This window comes from Zerene cesonia, chromosome 19, assembly GCF_012273895.1.
Source record: "Zerene cesonia ecotype Mississippi chromosome 19, Zerene_cesonia_1.1, whole genome shotgun sequence".
Taxonomy (NCBI): Eukaryota; Metazoa; Arthropoda; class Insecta; order Lepidoptera; family Pieridae; genus Zerene; species Zerene cesonia.
In genome coordinates this window covers 8,568,489-8,589,536 of record NC_052120.1, presented here as the reverse complement: position 1 = coordinate 8,589,536, position 21,048 = coordinate 8,568,489, and the positions used below count along the sequence as shown (strand labels likewise).

Sequence of the window (21,048 nt, the reverse complement as noted above, 5' to 3'; positions counted from 1 at the left end):
ACTGGCTCCGTCGGACAATGATGATGTTATGTTATGTTCTGTATGCAAGGATGTGAAGGGGATAAGCGACGCGAAATTGTTCTGTATTAGCGTCTTTTTTAAAATATTAATAAGAGTATAGATGGTAGTGGGCAGATAAAATAAAAAAAACAATAACTCTAATGAGATCTAACCATATTATCTTACCATATATCTATCAGACTACCAGAATGTGTTGTGATGGGTCACAAACAAATACACTATGTAATCCAGCGTGTATTCGTTGCTTTAACAAGAAAAAAACAACATAAAAACTTTTATTCTATCCACATACTACATTTTAATAACATAATACTTACGCAAAGAGCCTCAACAACGAAGCAATTCCCACTGAAATATTTAACATTGAATACCCACTTAACGCCAGCATATCACTCATAGCGTACAAGCATTAAGACATCATCTTCGAACAAAGAAATATATCCGCTCGTTGGAAGGTATGATCGCGAGTATTGAATTAGCACCAGGCCCGGCTAATCCGGTCGGTCCCCTTCAACAATTGTACCTTTATATTTTTAGCTCGGGCTTCGTTACACCCTCAATAATAGAATAATATCGCGGTGTAATGATACATGTTCACGTTTGCACCTGCGTCTTCCCTAAACGTATTGGATTAAAAGTTGTGTGTTTGGATGTGAGAGTAGGTATGTTACACACATTTATGTAATACACAAAGAAATAACGCAAACTTTGCGTTTATATAAGATTGCGTGTAATGATTTTGAAGTATTTTCAGAAATTAAAGCGTAAGTATCTTTGCCTAATTGATATTCCTACGTTACAGTAGTAAACATATCAATATATCGGTATTTTCTGAAAAATTATACATTTTTCTTTTTCATACTATTTGAGTTGTTTATAACACGAGTTCGTTGACATTATCTTTAAAAGTCTAACGATATTTTGCTGTAAGAGAAAATAGAACAGTTCCACGAAGAACGTATGAAGCTGCTTTCAATTTTATCGAAAGTATTTTAAAAGGTTTCATTTCCTCATTAAAACGTTAAATTCCAGTAAATTTCGTACAATTACAAACAACATTCATTACAATTACAAAGTATTAATTATACACAATTGAACAACAAAACATTTGCTTAACAACACGATAATAAACAAAGTTAAATACGCATTCCGACATCAAACCGGCCGACAGATATCCGATATTGCATTACAGATAAACACTCCGCTAATCCGATACTAACTGAGAAAAATATCCCATTTCGCGTCGACCATACAGCTAGCTGCAATCTCGCAGACACCTGCGCCGAAATTAGAAAACTTTAATCCCGCGTCAACTCGCGGCGATCATTCCCCGTAATGAAATAAGGGGAATGAAAATATCTCGCGATCGTGTTTATCCAGCACGTGCCAATATGTACCTTAACCACTTCGACATTCGCATTTTAACGTTCTCGCGTCCGGACGCCGTCGCGGGAACTCCCTAATTCAGTCGTGTTATACCGTCCCATCTCTCTCTGAATCACTGTCACTTTACGCTGTTGCTATTGACAGAAGTTGGAATTTCTCATGTTGAAACGTACTGTGATAATTGTTTACAGTCAAAGATCGCAACAATATTTGTATTATATTTTAACTAGCTTTCCGTTCTTTGCGTTCCATTCGGAGAAATTTAACGGATGTTATTATACATATAAATCTTCCTTTTGAATCAGTCTATCTACTAAAAATGACCCCATCAAAATCTGTTGCTTTACTAATTTTAAAGATCTAATCATACAGACACACACACACAGATGGCGGAAAGCGACCTTGTTTTATACTACGTAATGCTGATCCCAAACAATAACATTAGTTGAAGGGGGCATTTTAATCTCACAGTTAAATCAGCAACCTTCACAATACATACGAGATATTATGATATTATAAAGCAGATATACACGACGTTCGCTTGCTAAACTCGAATATTGTTACTATCTTGCCATAAGTCGATAACATGTAGGCGGTAGGGACGGCGCAATTAAGATACGTCCCTATAGAGTAATCGACTATTGATTTTAGATTTAACTTGAGACAGCCAGTCAGTCATCGGCTTAATGCCTGTGTAAGTTCGCCATCGTTAATGAGCAGTGAAGGGGTAATGTATGAACATTGCCTATGGAGAGTACTTCTTTGTACTTCTATTAATTTTCTTAATTATGAAATGATATGATTTATGTTATTGTTTGTTTCGCCGTTCGCGCGTTACTTCTCTGAGAATACAGTAAATGACTCTAAAGAGTGATTCAAGAAAAGGTTTCTATGTATAATAACATACATTACACCATATAAACCGAATAAAACGCAAATAAATCTAGTAAATACGTATATAAAATGCTTTAGTATTGTGATTGCTGTTTCGTATCAAGTTTAGTTGATAAATAAAAAGGCAATAGTTTGGATTATCGTTATAATTAAATCATAGCACGTAAATGAACCCCTAAAACCCTTTCTATTACCAGAAAAAAAAATCCCCAACAACTCAAGATGAAAATATCATATTAAGACTCAAGATTGAAATACATATCATATTCATTGGATGTAAACGATATAAGAAAACCGCTTTCTTAAGGTATTAACCCTCTAACTTAAATATATTCATAGAAACCAAAATCGCGTGTCTATGAATATAAATCAAAAATTGACAAGTTACAAAACGTGTTGGAATAAAGTGGGATGCGATATATTTTCATCATGAACAAAAAACTGTTTATTTAACACTTTTTATGATTGAGAATGAGCATTATATCGCCGTTAAACAAAATTTCCTCATTACGTTTCTCATTCCAAACTAACTCACTTTATTCTTCTTGTGAATAGACTGGTGCTTATTTTTATCTTTAGATACATATCACTTACACACATAAAGGAGCAATTTTTGTTCATTAAAACGCTTCTACTAAGCTTCTATTTCTATCCTAACCTAACACTAACATCTGGAGGTTAAAAATTGTCTGGTCTCGTTTTTGAATGTCAGTAGAAAAGGTTATGCCTCCGACTATCAGCATAACTTTTTTTCCGTCGCATCAATTATTCAAACTAATCCTAATGCTATTTAAACTAATTTTACTCAATAGTTCTATACACCATCTTCAATTACCTATAGGTTCATACACAGAGGGCATACGCGAAAATTACACACGTCCAGGTCCAAAGGCAGTGTACCGTGTAGCTGGCGAATGGCCCTTAAAGGGCACAATTACATGGATAATTACAGACGCGTTATGTCCCCTCAATTAGTCAATTAGTAGGCGCAACCCGTCAACCTTTGGCCGACTGTCCGGGACCAGTAACACGTACATACGACGTACAACGATAGACATCACACGATGATTTGTAATTTGAGTTGTGACTGAGATTAGTTACTGGTCTCGCTGCGCTTGCTTCGTTTTACGATCGACGTCCCAAAAACTAAGGAAATAATCAATTAATAATTAATTCTTAATTCGACTGATTTTTTTTTATTCTGTTACTCGTTAACACGGTACCCACCGTTTTAACGAGTAACGTAAAGTTTTTAACTATTTGAGGTGATTCTTCGATAGAAAATTGTTATATGGTATCTCTCCCCAGAGACGCTTTCCTAATTTATTTTCTACAATCATTCTTTCTTAGCAATACGTACATTTTCTTTCTGTTCATGTAATGATTGCGAATGAGATGAGTCATTTTAATATTATAATCTTGAAATTATCTAGTCTTGCCAATATTTATTAACATCACTTCGCTCTGATGAACGCTATGAATTAAAAAGAAAAATTGTATAACAAATTTCTAGAGTAATGATTGATTTGAATGATGATTAGTAATTCATGAGATTATTAGCATATGGACTATTTATAAAATAAGTATTTATTGATTTTGATTGGAAAAAATATTCAATTTTACATTTAATAGGTAATCATAACCATACATTACGCAGCATTACCGACATTTTGATAGGTTATTACAAATATATTATAGTTCCAAAACTTTCATATTTTCCTTATTACAATATAATTACAACATTACAAATATTGCGTAGAAGAAAGAAGATAAATTCTGTGAAATATTGTACAGTTTCTCAATGAAAAACAGTGTTGTGATTTTTAACATAACTAGATAATTATTAAATTATGTTAACGCGTTGTTAGCAAAGTTTGAAACTAATTCAGTAACCTCCTAACATAATATTGTTATGTTGTTAACAAGTCTTGCCCTTAAGGTAATGTAAGTAAGGTAAGCTTTGCGAAGCTTTTCAAATTCTCATACATATTACATTATCAATTAGAATGATCCATTTTTATACTCTGCTACTACTCTGTAAAAAATGGTCATGACCATTTGTTACAAGAATTCCTAAGATAATCCAACTAATTAGAATATATCATGGCTCATTCTAATGATCTATCTGTTAATAAATGTTTAAACGAAAAAATCCAAGAAATATCGTTGGTATTAATCGCATTTCGAATGAATTCAATTTTAGTTCTTATGCCATCGTAATAACACTCGTACGCCACATCACAGTATCAAATGAAACGTTTAAAGAATTTGAAACATGCCAGAGGGCCCCGCGACCCTATCGTTATTATTTGCTTAGAAATTCTTCACATTTAATAAACTCCATTGGAATTTCGATCCCATAGGTACTGTTCGTTCCGAGTTGCCCTATCGCATCGCATATGATCAATATTACGTTTAGATATACAATTATTTTTTTTATTTTTCAGACTCCTGAAGAATAAAAATATGACTTTACTATTAGCTATATTATTTAGATAAACTTAATATTTAAAACAAAAGTGAATTCCCGTGTTCCCTTGCGGGGTTTAGAACAGATGTTATTACAATACATCTGTTTCACTGATAGATTTTCATTACAGACACGTAAATGATAATGCTTTTTCGTGTCCTGCCAGACAGACACGAATAATTTATTACATATTTATAAATTTGGCACTGAAAAACATAACCATTACCATACCCTGTGTGCAAACAATAAAGAAAGTAATTTATAAAATCAATAAATGACGAGAAGTAACGATTATTACATTCACGAAACATAAGGCATAAAACATAAAATTTACTAAACATAAGACATAAAACATAATTTCTTACAGTGCTCTCGCAACTTCTCAATGGCATAATAACAAATTACATTATGAAGGCACCAGGGGGAGCCATAAGTGCCGAGTGTACCTTCGTATCGGAGGCTTTTGTATATTGGAAGCTATTAAAGTTATTGACGTGGGATTCCAACTTTTCCCCCTCAGAAACCCGGGCTAATTGCAAGGAACGACGTAAGCACGACGTACCTCTATAGCTGATCCAGATAGACGTATGGACATACGTTCATCTTATCATCTTCGCTATGAGTGGACAGTACATACATAAGTACTTTCGATGTAAGAAATGATAAATAATGACAACATATATTAGAATTGTCTGTTCAAAACGTATTAACTTATAGGTTCATTTACTATCATGCTGGTGAATGTGGAGATTAGTGATAATTTAACTACTTGTATATATTGATTTTATAGTTCAGATATTATACAATTATGTTATGTTATTATAATGTATAATGTACATGTATAATGCTTTTAGTTCATCATCATTATGAGCCCATATTATGCTCCCACTGCATGGAAACGGGCTTCCTATGAGGGTTCAGGCCATAATCCACCACGCTGGTCAAGTGATATTTTCCTAATAATATGTAGGTAATTATAATCCGAATAATGTGCAGATACTCGTACATTGTAAAGTAAATTTATTCCTTACGAGAATCGAAATACGAGTATTCATAGTTTTGTTATTAATTTTTTCTGCTTTAATTCCATAAGCCGCATTATACTAATATACTGCAGAACATCAAAATCGCATGCGGAAACGTAATAACAATAAATTAATTTTCGACATTTCTGTTCATATTTTTACAACCGTGTAGTCGGCAGTAAATTTATGTCTGCTATAATAATATTTTTACTTCAACAATCACGTCATTATTAGATAGCAGATAGCTATACATTTGCCTCATAATGAAATTGTCCTGAATATCATTCTAATGTTGTTTTTATTGTATCAATATCGGTTGGGAATACGATGTTTCAATTATTTTTTACTATTACAATTGCACTTATTCGAAGAGAAACATGATAGCATAAGAAAGAAAATGCATAATTATGTACAGTCATCGATATCGAATATCCCTGTACACTTCCCGCATCGAAATAATAAAGTCACAATGGATCACCTTGTGCCACTAGTCAAAGTCGCATCACCGTAGTAATTGAATACACAGGGATGAAGTTATAAGAGGTACAGTAATAAATCTCACTTGCGACGTCGCAGTCAATATCTTAGGGCTGTCACTGGTAAGAAAAGAATTAGCGATAGTCTAAGAAGAAATATAAAACAATTAAGAGACGTAGGGAGCACATTCTAGCAGACAATCACGTTTGAAGTCAATAGCATATTCATATTTCTCAAAGATTAGTCTATTGAAATTGCAAACAACTAAATTAAATTAAATGTAATGAAACTAAATTAAATGTGTATGTTTTTATGGAGCTACGGACCGTTTGAATCTCGGACCTTTTATTTTAAAAATAAACCTGATTCACAACTGCTCAACTAGGTTAAAGATTGATCGCTCCATAATACAACTAAAACTTCATACTCCATTGCATGGTGATCGTGAAGGCAAACGTTGAAGCAATCAATAGAAATCTATAACAATGTATTAGGGGAACCCAGAAAGCGTTCCTGCACTAATGGAGCGAGTCAATTACTTAAGACCGGGGGAAACTCGATCATAAAATCCGGGTATATCGATCAAAGTTCGCCCGTGACCGGCGCTGCCGGACTATCCGGGTGAAATATAGTTTTTCCATTTTCCGAACGCTCACCGTCGCCCAATAGATTGATTTATTATTACCCTGAGAGCGGACGACAAACGGCTGAAGATTTTACGTAACCTCTCCCCCTCCATACTTTGGCGACAGGTTTGCGAATTATATTAGTAAAAATCAGAACATGGCAATAAATGTTGAATTTCTGATCTCAGATTATTCGTATTTGGAGACACAAACAATAAAATTCTATGAATGCTGTCTGATTTTCACTCTAACATTGAATATTAAAATATATGAAACATGGTGTTTTGCGCGATTTCGACCTCGGACGAATCCGCTAGTATCATTGAATCTCGTTCAGTGATTTTCGCGTGATGGAGCATTAAACGTACAAACATAACATCCCTTCATTTTTACAAACTTTGACATTACGCATAATATTAGTATAGTATTATCATTATTAATGATCTTCTACAGGTTCTTCGGTATAAGCCTAATTTAAAGGGCTTCTAAACGAGATCCAGCCATTTTTTACTATTAGGATGATCATATATTACATAATTAGAAGGTATACAACGCATACTGAAAAGTGGTAAATAGGCGATGACAGCAATATTCAGGTTTGTTTAGGCGAAATACTTTGAGCAACATGATTCACTGACAATTCATCACCGCAAAAAATACAAGTAAAAACCGCTTCATTGGTGTCAGTTACCGTTTGACTTCAGAGATGCTCAACTAAAAACTTCATCTTTATCATTTCTACGTGACTAAGCGCTCCATTCTTTATGTTGTTTTGCTAAGCTGAGTTACCGCAAAAAGCTGCTAAATACCGAGTCTAAGCCAACCTCTTAATCTTCTACAAATAGCTAGAGCTATTAGCTCAGTCCACAGGCTACTGCGTTACGTAGCGTTTACTTTTTAAAAATTCGAAGCTCATTCTACAGTGAACATTTTATACTTACGAGTGATCATTCGTGCGGTCGGTGTTTAATAACGCTTTACAAATAATTAAGCTTTAATATTAAAACAAAAATACATTGCTCGTATTTTAAGATGAAATTTGGTATCCAGGCGGGGTATGAGCTGACTTTGGTGATAGGATACTTTTTATCCCGATCAAATGTTCCCTTGGGATAAAACAGGATTGATCTCCGAGCGGAGCCGGGACGAGCGTCTAGTATTATATACAATTCACGATCAAATCCAATATCCTTCCATTCAAATCTTTTCAGGTGGCAATTTTTAGTCACCGTTGGTAGCGCGTCAACTGTTTTCAGCCAATTATTTGTGTTATGCAAATATCCTACATTGTAAAACGTGACTTTAGAAGCTTAAAAGGTTAAGCGGAATAATAAAAAGTCTGCGACATTTCCCCATTCTTCAGGAAACAATTTAAAATAACTTTAGAGAATAAATCGGGGACTACGAATCTCGTATTCTCTCAATGTTACCACGTGACAGATGACGTCGCGTGCAGACGTGACGGCTACAAACGTCACGCGGCGTAGCGCGTTGCTCGTAGCGCGGAACGTTTCGTAGTCGATGTAAGCGCTGTGGTTTGCTATTAATTATTGTTAGTAACAAATGTAGACTTCAGCTTCTTTGTACGAATATGGTAACAGTCACTGATTTAATCTCAATCCTTTTTATATTTTTGTTATATTACAATTATGTTCAAAGTTACAACAAACATACAGTTTTCTATGAGAAAAGCCCGTAGGATAATAATTGAGTATTGTAAACATAATAACGCAATTCCGGCGCAAACAAAGATCCCCGAACAGAAAGCATGCAATTAGGCGTCCACATAATCGCCCCGAGAGGGCCTAAATAAGATGCCAACAATTCCCTCAATCAGCAAATATTTTCCTCCAATTCCGCGGAAATCGCTCCACTACCTGCCACTCCGATCAAAGAAACGGAATCAATCGAGTGAGAAAAAACCACCCCGATAATATAATAGAATTGAATTATCGCAACGCGGAGACTTCAAGAGGGAAGATCTCGGAATAAAAGGAATCTGTAATTCGATTGTGCTCCCTAACAATCGATTCGCCGCCGTTGTTTGTGCCTCGATCGTGTAATGTAATAATGAAAATTGTTATGTTTCAGTACTCGCAACAGGTCCCGAGGAGAGCGGCGCGAAACGAAAAAATATGCGATCCCGACATGGACACCTCCCCAACTGCGAATCTGAAGTTTTCATGTCCATTGAGATTTCATTTGCGGCTGTTGTTTTCGATCCATTATAACCATCGCATAAAAATGTATTCGTTCGATGAAATTTTAAGTAAATTCACAAGTTGTTACGCCCGATGATAAGTGCCGACAATATTGAAACAACTGTGTTATTTTACATTCCGTTTTGCTTTAAGCGCTCTTCGATATTTTATTTTATCAATACTACACTGGCTATCTGTATGTAGGGGGGATATTTACTTGTAAATAATACGAGAATGCGAATTTGCATTTATTTTAATATACACAAAATGTTTGCATTGGATTGGAATATTACTGTACTTGAAATTGATATAAAACATTTGCCTTTTGTTTGCATAATTTCCTTTCATATCTTATTATAAAATCCCATTTATTGAACGTACAAAGATTGAAAAGTACATTTAAGAGGTTATTAATAAAAAAATTATATTGAACCGGTCCATAAAAAATCCGCTATAACTCGGTGAAAGCCATGAACAATGCGCAAACGTCCGTCGCGAGCGTTTCGAACATTTGTCGTCTATTATAAATTAATAAATTCATTAAAGTATCGAAATTGTAAATTGGATTAACAAAAACAAAAGCTCTCAAGGGCGAGCGAAACTTCGAGCTGAGCCATTCACGTCGAAGATTATATTAACGGTCCGTTTCAAATTTTGTCGTGTCTCGCAAAATTATTTTCCTAAGCCTAATAAATTTGGAAAGTTTATAAATTATTCTAGGATCTTGATTATCAAAAATTTATGACGATGAAATATAATTTTAGTGAACGTTCAATTGGATTGTAGACAATGAATGAATAGAGTGAATTGAGATAGGAATTTTCTGTACGAATTTTCTTATGCATTTAGAAAGTAGTTTTAAATTATAATGAAAGATTTTTATACATTATTTTGTCACATAAAGCAACTGAAACTAAGTGAAATACATACATAGAAATACATTGTTCCTGTATTTTTCAATTGATATAGATGTTGATCTAATGTTATTTCCTAAAAAATAATCTTTGACTTCATAACATATTTTCAATTTATTCATTTCGTTCAAAATTCTGTTCAAAATAACAGAATACTAACTAACTGAAATACGAGTAATTGTTTGTTTCGATAACAAGAATTATGACACATAAAACATTTAAATTCATTTAGATATCTTTTTACACAAAAAACATATCAACGTGCATTAATATATCGCTCGTTCAATGAATGTAAAAAATATGAATACACTTTAATTGCGCTTTGATATTCAATGGATTAATTATAACAGAAGTATTATAAATGGCAATAAAACATAAATTTATTCCTTAATAGGACATTCATATGCTATAAGAAAACTGAAAGTTAATTAGTTACAAGAAGGCAAATCTATCGATCATCCAATTCTGTTTGTCTTATCGTTCCGAATCATATTCAATTACCTAGTATGAGCAAAGTGAATACGTCCTCATACAATATATTAACGAGAACGAGCAATCGTATATATTAATACACGTCACATACAAGCACTACTAATAATAATTCGTATATATACAACATAAAACAACGCACTTACCCCACTCAATGTTTTGATATTGTGTAAAGCGTCCTGCGCTTTCAGGGCTGCTTTTCGCGTGAAAAACGTCACAAAACAGCATCCTGCAACAGAAGCGAACGCTTACGTGACGTTACATGACATTTGCGTACGGACATACATATATACATACATACATATAATATAAACAAACATAGGTACATAAGTATACAAGCAACGCCTCGATCTAGATGGTCTTCATACGAACGCTTCTAAAGTGTGACAAAAACCGATTGATTTGTATGCATGGGCGTGTACGTGATGAGGTTTACCGACACGCACACATGCAAAAAAATTCAATACAAGTGTTCGGGCGGACTGCTTCTTGCGCGTACTCGATTTCTAGGCGTTATTGTTCTAAGGGCACTAATGATGTGATCAAAGATACAAAGACAATAAACACGTTGCGGCGATGGTGAACCATAAAGTCATTGCACTGGAAAAATTCAATCAAAAAATTCTAATTTTTAAGCAAAATTAAAGGATTATTATAAATTGTATAAACATGTTCGCCATCGCCACACAGCATCCAAAAATACATCAAAGAGTATTTGACTAAATGACTGACATTTACAGATTTCAACGCCATAATGTTTATATCAATACCTGTTATACCTCCTGTAAATAAGTTATACGATTGAAATAACGATTTCGGTTGAATATCGCCAATTTGTGGTAATTTATGTCTGTAATTTATCCGGATACAGATTACAATTTGCGTAACATAGAATATAGGGGGTTAATTACGTACTCATTAAAACCTTCATTGATATGTACATTGAGCCATTGAAATTGTTGTAACAATATCCTTATAAATCACACTAATCACACTTCACACTAATATAACACTTCACACTGATATCACACTTCACACTAATACAATAAATGTGAATGTTTATTTATTTGGATGTTTGTCCGTCAATCACGCTGAAACTACTGCACGAATTTTGATGAAATTTGGTATGCGGACAGGGTATGAGCTGACTTGAGTGATAGGATACTTTTTATACCGATTAAATGCTCCTTTGGGATAAAACAGGAATCTTGATATTTGGGGCCGAAGCGGGACGTTCGTCTAGTAATACATATTATGTGAATGAAAGTGTGAAATTCGTTACTTTCAGCGATCTTATTGATATCAACATGATTTCTGTTTGGAGACAAGAAGCTATAGAGTGACTTGGGCTACTTATTTTCGCATGGCAACTCCCTTTGATTATATACGCGGCGAAGTCGCGGGCGGAGACCTAGTTGAAATATATCAAAAGGTACATATAATATAAGTATATGCATTAGAAGAAACTTTTCATATTTCTTCACCTTTTTTTTGCATACATTACCATTAAAGAGCATACATGTATTGAGGCGGAGAATTAGTTAAAATTATATAAAACGCCTAGTGTTACAACAGACATTTTTGTAGCGATATTAAAACGGTTTCAAACGACGTCTGGCTAAAAATCTTAATGAGCAATTCTCCAGTAACACCAGACGTTACATTTAAGATAATTGTTTGCGAGGTACCTGCAGCCCTCCAAAGTGTAATTACATCATTCAAGGACGAAATTATACCGTGAATGCTTCGCGCAAAAAGCTGAACGCTTAAATGGCGCATTGACAAGTAATAACCGGGTTTATGCGGACGTTTTATTTTTATTGAAAACGTCGTGTTTCAAAAATCAATTCAATCATGGGAGATATTTATATACTGTATAACAATAATTCATTTCTATCGTTTACTGTTTTTGCTAGGATTATAAGATTTTTATTATCGTTCAACATAAAATTACATGATTTTCTAGTAACAAAATATCCACAATAATTAATCGGAGCGAATTCAAGGGTATATCGTTCTAGCTTAGCAATTTTAAAATCGGAAACCAAACTGAAAAAGCATAGCTTATCGTCTGTATTTATCTCCTACTATATCTACCTATCTCTTGTCATATATGTACCCATATATCTTGTCAGGGTTTAAATACTTATTATTCAAAACAAATACTTAATAATGATCGCGCTTCTTTCCAATTGTACCCAATAAGCTTTATTGGAATGCATTGGGCGCCCAGTAACGACTCTGCCAAAATGCAAGTCTTAGCTTTAGAGAGGTTTTAGTCTTAACATTTTAAAACAGAAAAGAAGTAAAAAATACAACAAACACACATTGACCTTCCGCTTCTGCATGTGCATACGGACAAACCAACTGTCAATAGAAGGAGAAATAATAACAGACCGCCATTTACACTTATCTAGAGACAACAAATGTGCTTACAAGACAATTACACCGCATGTATAATACGATACATTTGAGACGCACATTGTTTTTCTACTATTTACAAATATTTACACTCAATTTGAAACTAACCTCCTTACGAACACATCCATCCCGAAAAAACAATATACAATATTGTGTGAGTAGTGACGTGTGTTGTCTGTGTTTCTACTATTTCAACAAATCTGCAAAATGTTATACTTATTTCAAAGATTATATATAGGACATTTAAAATGTAATTTCTAGAATATTAAACGGCGCTTATTATCAATCGAAATGAAGAATAATTGACGGTATTATTCAGCACTTATAATGTCGTATATGTCATATAGGTTATTGTGGCTTGATGATAGTAATTAATATAGAAGCAAAAAAAAAAATACTGATCCTTTTCATACTTGTATATTTTTTTTTAAATACAGGCCTGTGGCCAAACGGCGAAACGCTTCGTGAAATTAAACAAAAGATCTTGTATTTGTGTGAAGACTCACAAAAGGAGCCCTCACAAAGGCCTTCAACAAAGCAAGCAAAAACGTCAACATGTAACATACGAACGCATTGTCGGCTGAAACAATATCAGGCGAGCTTTAAAAGAACATCTTTAATTGAGCTGAAGTTTTAGGATACAAACAAGGCGCACAATAACAGATATACGAGTGCATAATATGAATACTGTAGCTACCTATTCTCTTCAAGCGCAGTAATCGCCTACACCACATTACAGAGATCTACGTATAGCATTATTATGTACATAGTGAATCGTATTTCCTTTCATATACGTGTTTCAGTACACATGTAAACGTAATTATTGTCTACTTATTTGATTACTTCGGCGGAGGATAGATTTATTTTTTTTTATTGTAAGTATAGCATATTTTATTGAACATTAACTTGCTATGGTTTCATGAAGTGGTGAATTTTAAAATTATCGTATTCTTATGATGTGCTTGTAATAACTTTTACCTTAGGTGTATTATTAATTATGTCACCTATTAGAATTCACACGACGTTTTAAAGCTATTTCGATGAAACATTCATTGTCCTCATAATTGTTTGAAACGAGACAAGAACGCAATTTGAATAATATTATGTTCCAAAAAAAAATCTCTATAGAATATAATAATCATCATTAAAAACGAAGAATAAGGACAAATTACAATTATCCTGGTCTAATACACTCAAATGAAAACGGAATCATTCGTACGGAATTTCGAGCTTCGCCGCTTCAACGAATTTCCAAATTTTCCCCGACAAAAACTTAATTGACAGTCTGTTATATAATTTTTTTTTTATTTTATCCTCGTTCGCTTCTCGCCTTATGGCGGCGGAATTTATTTTATTATTAATCGAGTTTTCCTTTGATTGTTGTTGAAACGGTATAATTATTCGTATATCTTTACCGCTCAGATAATTTCTGATCGTGCTTTTATAGAGAATCAGATAAGATTTATTATTTAGGTAAGTATATTTTATTCCTACATGATATTGATATACAATAATAAGTAACGACATTACAACACGTTACAATGTTATTGCCGAAACCCGAAACCAATATTTGTCTCAATGTGCCTGAATAAAATAAAAACAATCGACTTTCTTGACTTACATTCAGTAAATGTATTTTATTTTTATACTTCATTCTTAATGTATTTTATTTTTATATTCTGTTTTTATATAATAAACATTATTACTATAAACTATAACTATTTAAATTAAACGAAAGTATGTAACATTCACGACTTACGACTTACGTACGCATACATACACCTTCACCCGTCAAAACGGCAATCGTCACATGTCAAAGCACCTACCCGCGTTACATTATTGGCACACGTAAAACATAGAATTTAATAGCTCCGACCGTCTCCATATTTGCTCAATAGATTCACTCGCACCAGAGTTACAAGAATTTCAATTTGGATGACTTCAAAGAAACGAGACCGTTTTTAATCACGTAGGCTTTTGAAGTGAGTAATAATTGTAGGTAGGTAGGTAGGTAGGTGAGTAGGTGGGTACGTACGTATTAGGCGCGAGTGTGTATGAAGGTGCCTGTGACACCTTAATTAGTAGACTTTGGATGTTAATAAGGCCGTATTACGAAGGGGGCGATGATTTTTCAGCGGAAATTTGACGTCGCATTTCGACGTAGCTTTGTACTTCTTGTAAGCGATGTTTAATATTTGAATCGTATTACTGGATTACCTATTTTTATTAATCGTAATACTTTGTGTGTTGGTATGCTTTAGTTGATATTATTTACGATTGTATCTTAAAAATTTTACGTTAAATTTCAATATAGTAATACGAATTGATGAATATTTTTAGACAACAATTAAAATTATAGAACACTATTTCTTACATTGATATTGATATAGGAATGATATAGGAACTCCGCCTTTAAGAAAGTTAAAATAAATGAAAGAAGGAAATTAATGTCTAATCATTTTTAACAATAAGTCTCAAGAATTTCTCAAAATTCCTTAGAATCAAAGTTATCACATAACACCCATTTCGTATAACCTCTTTTCATCACAATATGATTTTTTACGCCCATAGATGGATGACTTGCTTTTTAATTTTAATTCTGTTGCAATACAAATGGAATTAGAAATATTTCATTATAAAAGGCATTTTGTAGCTTAGTTTTGTTCAAAGAAAAGCCACTTTATTTATTTGCACACACACATACGAATACTCGCTCAGTGAAATTGCTAGCACACATTCAATGAAAAGAATTTATATTTTAACAGCCCAAGAGGTTTTATATCTAACTACGGTTTTGCACGGCAGTGGCTTATCAGGTTATCTATTTATTAGTTTAAGCAATTTTTCTGTATAGAAATGAAATGTACGAAGCACTTTATAGAATGCAATATTATTTTGCTGATAGTACGTTTATCATTTTGTATATTTTGCCTTTTTATTTACGTAACAAAAAGTTGAAGCCATTTGGTTGATTTTAAAACATTAATTATAATTATTTCACAACATTAATAAATGTTTACATAAATCCAATAACATACATCAAGTTTCAATCTTGCTTGTTTCACCCACAAATGATAAATAACAAACTATCAAGAAAACTCCAAGCGATACCTACTCATCGATTTTACACCTTTCTCCCTCTACACAAGAACTAATTCCGTGGCACGTCATAGAACATTCTAAATGATTCTGGAACGTTTCAGTACAAACCTTTGCTCTCGCCGGTATCTTATCCCATAGCACGTTGATCCGATGCACGCGCGCCGACAATGCGAAAAATAGCCGTAGAACATTCTAGAATGTTCCAGTACAAACCTTTGCTCGCGCCCGTTATCTTGTCCCGTAGCACGTTGATCTGGTGCACCCGACCGAACTCCTCGAACATCAGCCGAAGGTCGTTCTCGTCCATACTCCTGGGCACCTGTCCGACGAACATCTGTAAGGCAAACGTTTTTTTATGTTACTTCGGGCGAAGAGACAAAATAACAATTATACTGCAAAAAAAATACTCTCCACTGTCCTTTTCTGTCGGAACTTGTGAAAATAATACTGCAATAAATTGTAATCTAATAACATTAAATCATATAATAAGCATCGCTATATATTTAATTAAAACAAAACAAAACATCCCTTTTATTACATCACATGACCTTACGCAATTAAAATATACAGCACCAAAACTTTCCGGCGCCCGCAAAGAGAGAGATATATAATTATTTTCAGTGCCGTATCGGAAACCGATCGCCGAACGTTAACTTTATTGAATCTAAAGTTGCGAGGTGAGCTGCGAATTCGCAAATTAAGTGATATATCGGAGTAATTACTGTATAGTGAGATCGGTGTGCGAGATTCGATCGCTTGGCTTTTTCAATATAAAACAAGTGACAACTACGTGTTCTCTGATTGCTAGCGTGTTATAGGTGAATTGAATTATTGCTTGCTCTTTGTAATTTAAAAAGTTAAGTGAAGTCCCGTGTCCCCTACTGGGGTATGGGGCAAATGATATGCATCTGTTTCACTGATCGATTTTCTTTATGGACAAGTAGGTGATCAGCCTTCTGTGTACTGCCAGACCGAGACATTTTTTTTTATTGTCCCCACCGGGAATCGAACCCAGGACCCCTCGGTTCTACGCTCACGCGTTTACCACTGTAACAAGGAGGCGTCATTCGCTCTTTGTAATAATATTCTTAAAATCCGTTAATATTGTCGTGCACATACTTATCTTCATATTAAAAGTACCTACGAAAAATGTCGTCGGAGAGAAATATTAAAACATTTTGAAACTAAATTAAAAGTTTCAAATTTTCGTAAAGGAACCCGTAGAAAATTTGATAGAATATACAATTTTCAACTGCGAGCAAGATATTTCAAATCTCTTTAAAAAAGTATGAAGCATTTTTAAAACATTCGTGGAAGGGAAAAGGTATTTTATTTTATATATTTTGGCCATTATGATTGGCATTTATCTTATAGATACCGATAAAACATCTAAAAATATTACTCTTCACCTGTGGCACAATCAACCGTAAAACGTTCCAAAAATACTGGCCATATTGACGCAAGAAAGTGAGCAAATACAGATAAAAAATGATAAACGCAAAAAAAAACGATAAAGCACCAAAATCTATTACGCGATAATGTCTATCGACGCGTTTGAAATGTACCCACGTACATCGCCATTTATGTACGACATGTCAAACTCATCTCGCCACTAAAAGAAACAATGAAAGTAGATAAATGTGACAAGATCGGATTGTGAAACACTCAAAAAAGTAAAGTGATGTAGTTGTTCAGACACACCGGGCGATGTGAAAATCGCATTCCCACAAGTGATAAGGCAACACGTAATCTAGGTCACCTGAAATACCGCCGAGCTACTTGATAACAATCTTTGCACAGATTAAACATCCATTTGCATCAGCGGAGCAGTGATTATAAAATATTATGATATCATATGATGTAGTCACTTATGTACACTGACCACAGTATGTCATTTAAGCACACAAATATTTGGCCTGGAAGTATAACTTCGAATTCGAAAAATCTAATTGATAAGCAATTAGGAGCATTCAAAAAATATTGGTAATTGTTATACTTCCCTTTTTTTGGGTCATTTAAGCTATAGAGATCAAAAACATATATACGTTAATAATTAAATCTATACTAATATTATAAAGCCGAAGAGTTTGTTTGTTTGTTTGAACGCAACTGCTGGTCCGATTTGTAAAAATTATTTCAGTGTTAGATAGCCCATTTATTGAGGAGGGCTATAGTCTATATAATATGTACCTCGGGCGAAACCGGGGCGGACCGCTGGTAATATATAAAAAGTGTTTGCTTCGCGTATACTAACGGTAGAAAAAAAATTACTAGTATTTCTTATAATTATATGATGATATTAACTAAAAAGTAATTATGTTAAATGTAATTTGTACAATATTGATTTCGATTTCTTTCTTCCCTGTAGTAAACAAGACAACATACTAATATGAGAATACAAATAAGATTAAATCTTTGATGTAAGGCTACGTTTATCAGAACCAATTTATTACAAAACTCACACAAAAAAAAAAAAACAGGTTATTTCATTTAATTTATTTAAAACAACCTCATAGTTGCTCCCAAATGCATTCCGAGAATAAGAAGATAGGTGATATAAGAAAAGAAAAGATTATTATAAAGGAACATTAGAGAAATCAGATCCCGCGTAATAACAAAATATGTGAAAAACTATAGCCAATTTTCCAGTAACGTCAGCATAAACACTTTTTAAATTTCGTTCGGAGAACGTATAGTCAAACTAAACGGCCGTAAAGAATAATTTAAATACGGATAAAAGCTTTTAAAAGTTGTAATTTATTTGTAAAATAGTCCGCTAGCGGCAATTTATATCAATTTCAAGTTTTAAATAAGACAATATAACTGTCGAGGGATATTTAATTTAGTTCTGAAATGACGTGACAAGAAAATGAGACAAAATTATTCATTATTACTACTTTAAAATAAAGCCTAAAAGTATAAAATAAACTAAGTCTAGACGACTAGATAACAGATCTTAAATTTGACGGAGACTTAATAAGTGGAAAAAGAACTGGCCGGTTAAAAATAAATCTATTTTGAATGGGTCTTCAAAGCGATTCAAGGATAACCTTGAGATAACATCTAGACTTGAATATAATTTAAATAGATTATACGATCTAAGCTTTAAAAGAAATCACACGTTTTCCTATAAGGCAAAGCCTTCAATCGTTAAAATTTCTATTGAGGAACATTTGTAAAGGCTGCGATAAAAAAAAACACATTATACTTGAGTAAACATGCATTTCTTATATGAATAATTTTTAATTTGTTTTAGTTTTTATAGCATTGAAATGCTTTATAAATGAATGAATGAAATTATTCCATCACTGGTGTGAGAGAGGCTGAGAGTTGCTACGGTTTGGTAAAAAGACTCGGGTTCGAATTCCGCCTCGTGATCGAATTTTTTCATTCATTTAAATAAAGCATCTGTTCGTTTATTGACTGCGTTTTTAGCGTAGTGGTTATCGCGTATGCGTAGATAGAGGTCATATATTCGATTACTAACCGAGTCTAAGAAATTTCCAAACAGTTATTGTCAAACATTATTCTAGAATTATAATCTAACTCGTCCCCTTAAAAATCCGATCAGTGAATCATATGTGCTAATGCATCTGCCCTATACTTCATCAGGCATAGCAGTTCACTTTTAATTATGTATTGATCAAATAAGATACATACTCAACCAAAAAAATCGAAAAAAACCAGTCAACGTCATTGACATTTTCATTGGAATTAAAACTCGCATCAGCCAGCACTACTGCGTTTACACTTACCATTTAAACTGCGTACACACGAAACAACGCGAGCGTTTAATTCTCCAGTGTAAACAAATCCGTGGGACGGTGTTCAACTGTTCAGTGATCCGCGAGAGATCTTCTCGCGCCGTAAATCTCGACGCATTAGTTAAGATTACGCGGTTGTGTTTGGGGGTTGCCGGATTTACACGAATCTAGTGTGCTTGTTATATTATGTCTATTCACATTACGAGCTTCATATATATCGATATCCGCACGTGAATTAAGCAACTGTTTGAGCCGGCTAATACCCCAGATTATGGTGACAAAACTGTCTATCTAATAAGCCGTTTATAAGAAGAATTCTTTCTATTTTTTTCTAAATTATCTGAAAATCAGTTAAGGTCTGTTTTGTAAATGTAACTTCACAAAGTTTACGTAACAGAAGTGCTGTTCTTCAATTCGTGTGTTGTTATTGCTGTTGGACTTTGTTTTGAGCTCATTATTTTAATCATTTGGCTATGATTTGACACGTGGAAAACTTTGAAAAGTTAAGCGAACCCAAACCCAATCGTTCACGAGAATGACAATATAACCTACCTTGATATAATCCGGATCTGGCATCTCGGATTTCTCCTCATTGTTGTTGTTATTTATGCTTGTACAGTTGTTGTTATTTATGCTCATATTCATCCCACTGAAACAATAAAAACAATGTTTTTTAATGTCGTATATTTTAATTAATTCATAGCGTGTATTTAAATAATTTTCTGTAGTTAATTCCCGCTAAGTAAGTATATAAAATGAGTAGGAAAAATGAAACTTTTTATTACTAGTACAAACAGTAGAAAAGTTTCAATCATTTTGAAAATCCTTGATTAAACTATGCACAAATTTGACTATTATTAATTAAGGTTTGTGTATTGAAAATAAATGTGTTAAACGTAATTTGATATTTTATGTAAAATTGAGCTATAGGTAAGTGTGCATAATAAACTTAATTAAAATTGTACAGAAATGATTATTCAATCATTTTGATTCAATTTTGATATTCCTAGCAAAATTCATTATTATATGATCGACTTTGGGTTGACCGTGATCGTTAGCAGTCATACAGCGTGGCTTACTATAAGTAAAATAATTTTCAAAATCGTTTCAATATATTCAGAGATTACCACATTACAAAGCTATAAACTCACAACATAACCTCTTTATAAAATTTTTATAGATATAAGATATGTGAGCGATTATCATATTGTATGTAAAAGTAGTCTATTATTTAATTCAAATTAATAATAAAAGAATT

General features: G+C 33.4%; 1 protein-coding gene across 1 annotated transcript in view; it reads right to left on the bottom strand.

Moving 5' to 3' along the window:
- The window catches only part of LOC119834360 (CUGBP Elav-like family member 2), a 109,034-nt gene that overhangs the window by 80,721 nt on the left and 7,265 nt on the right, over positions 1–21,048 (bottom strand). The window contains exons 2-4 of the mRNA XM_038358704.1: positions 20,343–20,439; positions 16,240–16,360; positions 10,650–10,732 (exon numbers count right to left, since the gene is read on the bottom strand). Coding sequence (XP_038214632.1) covers positions 10,650–10,732; positions 16,240–16,360; positions 20,343–20,439 — 301 coding nt within the window. The remainder of the gene's footprint in view (positions 1–10,649; positions 10,733–16,239; positions 16,361–20,342; positions 20,440–21,048) is intronic.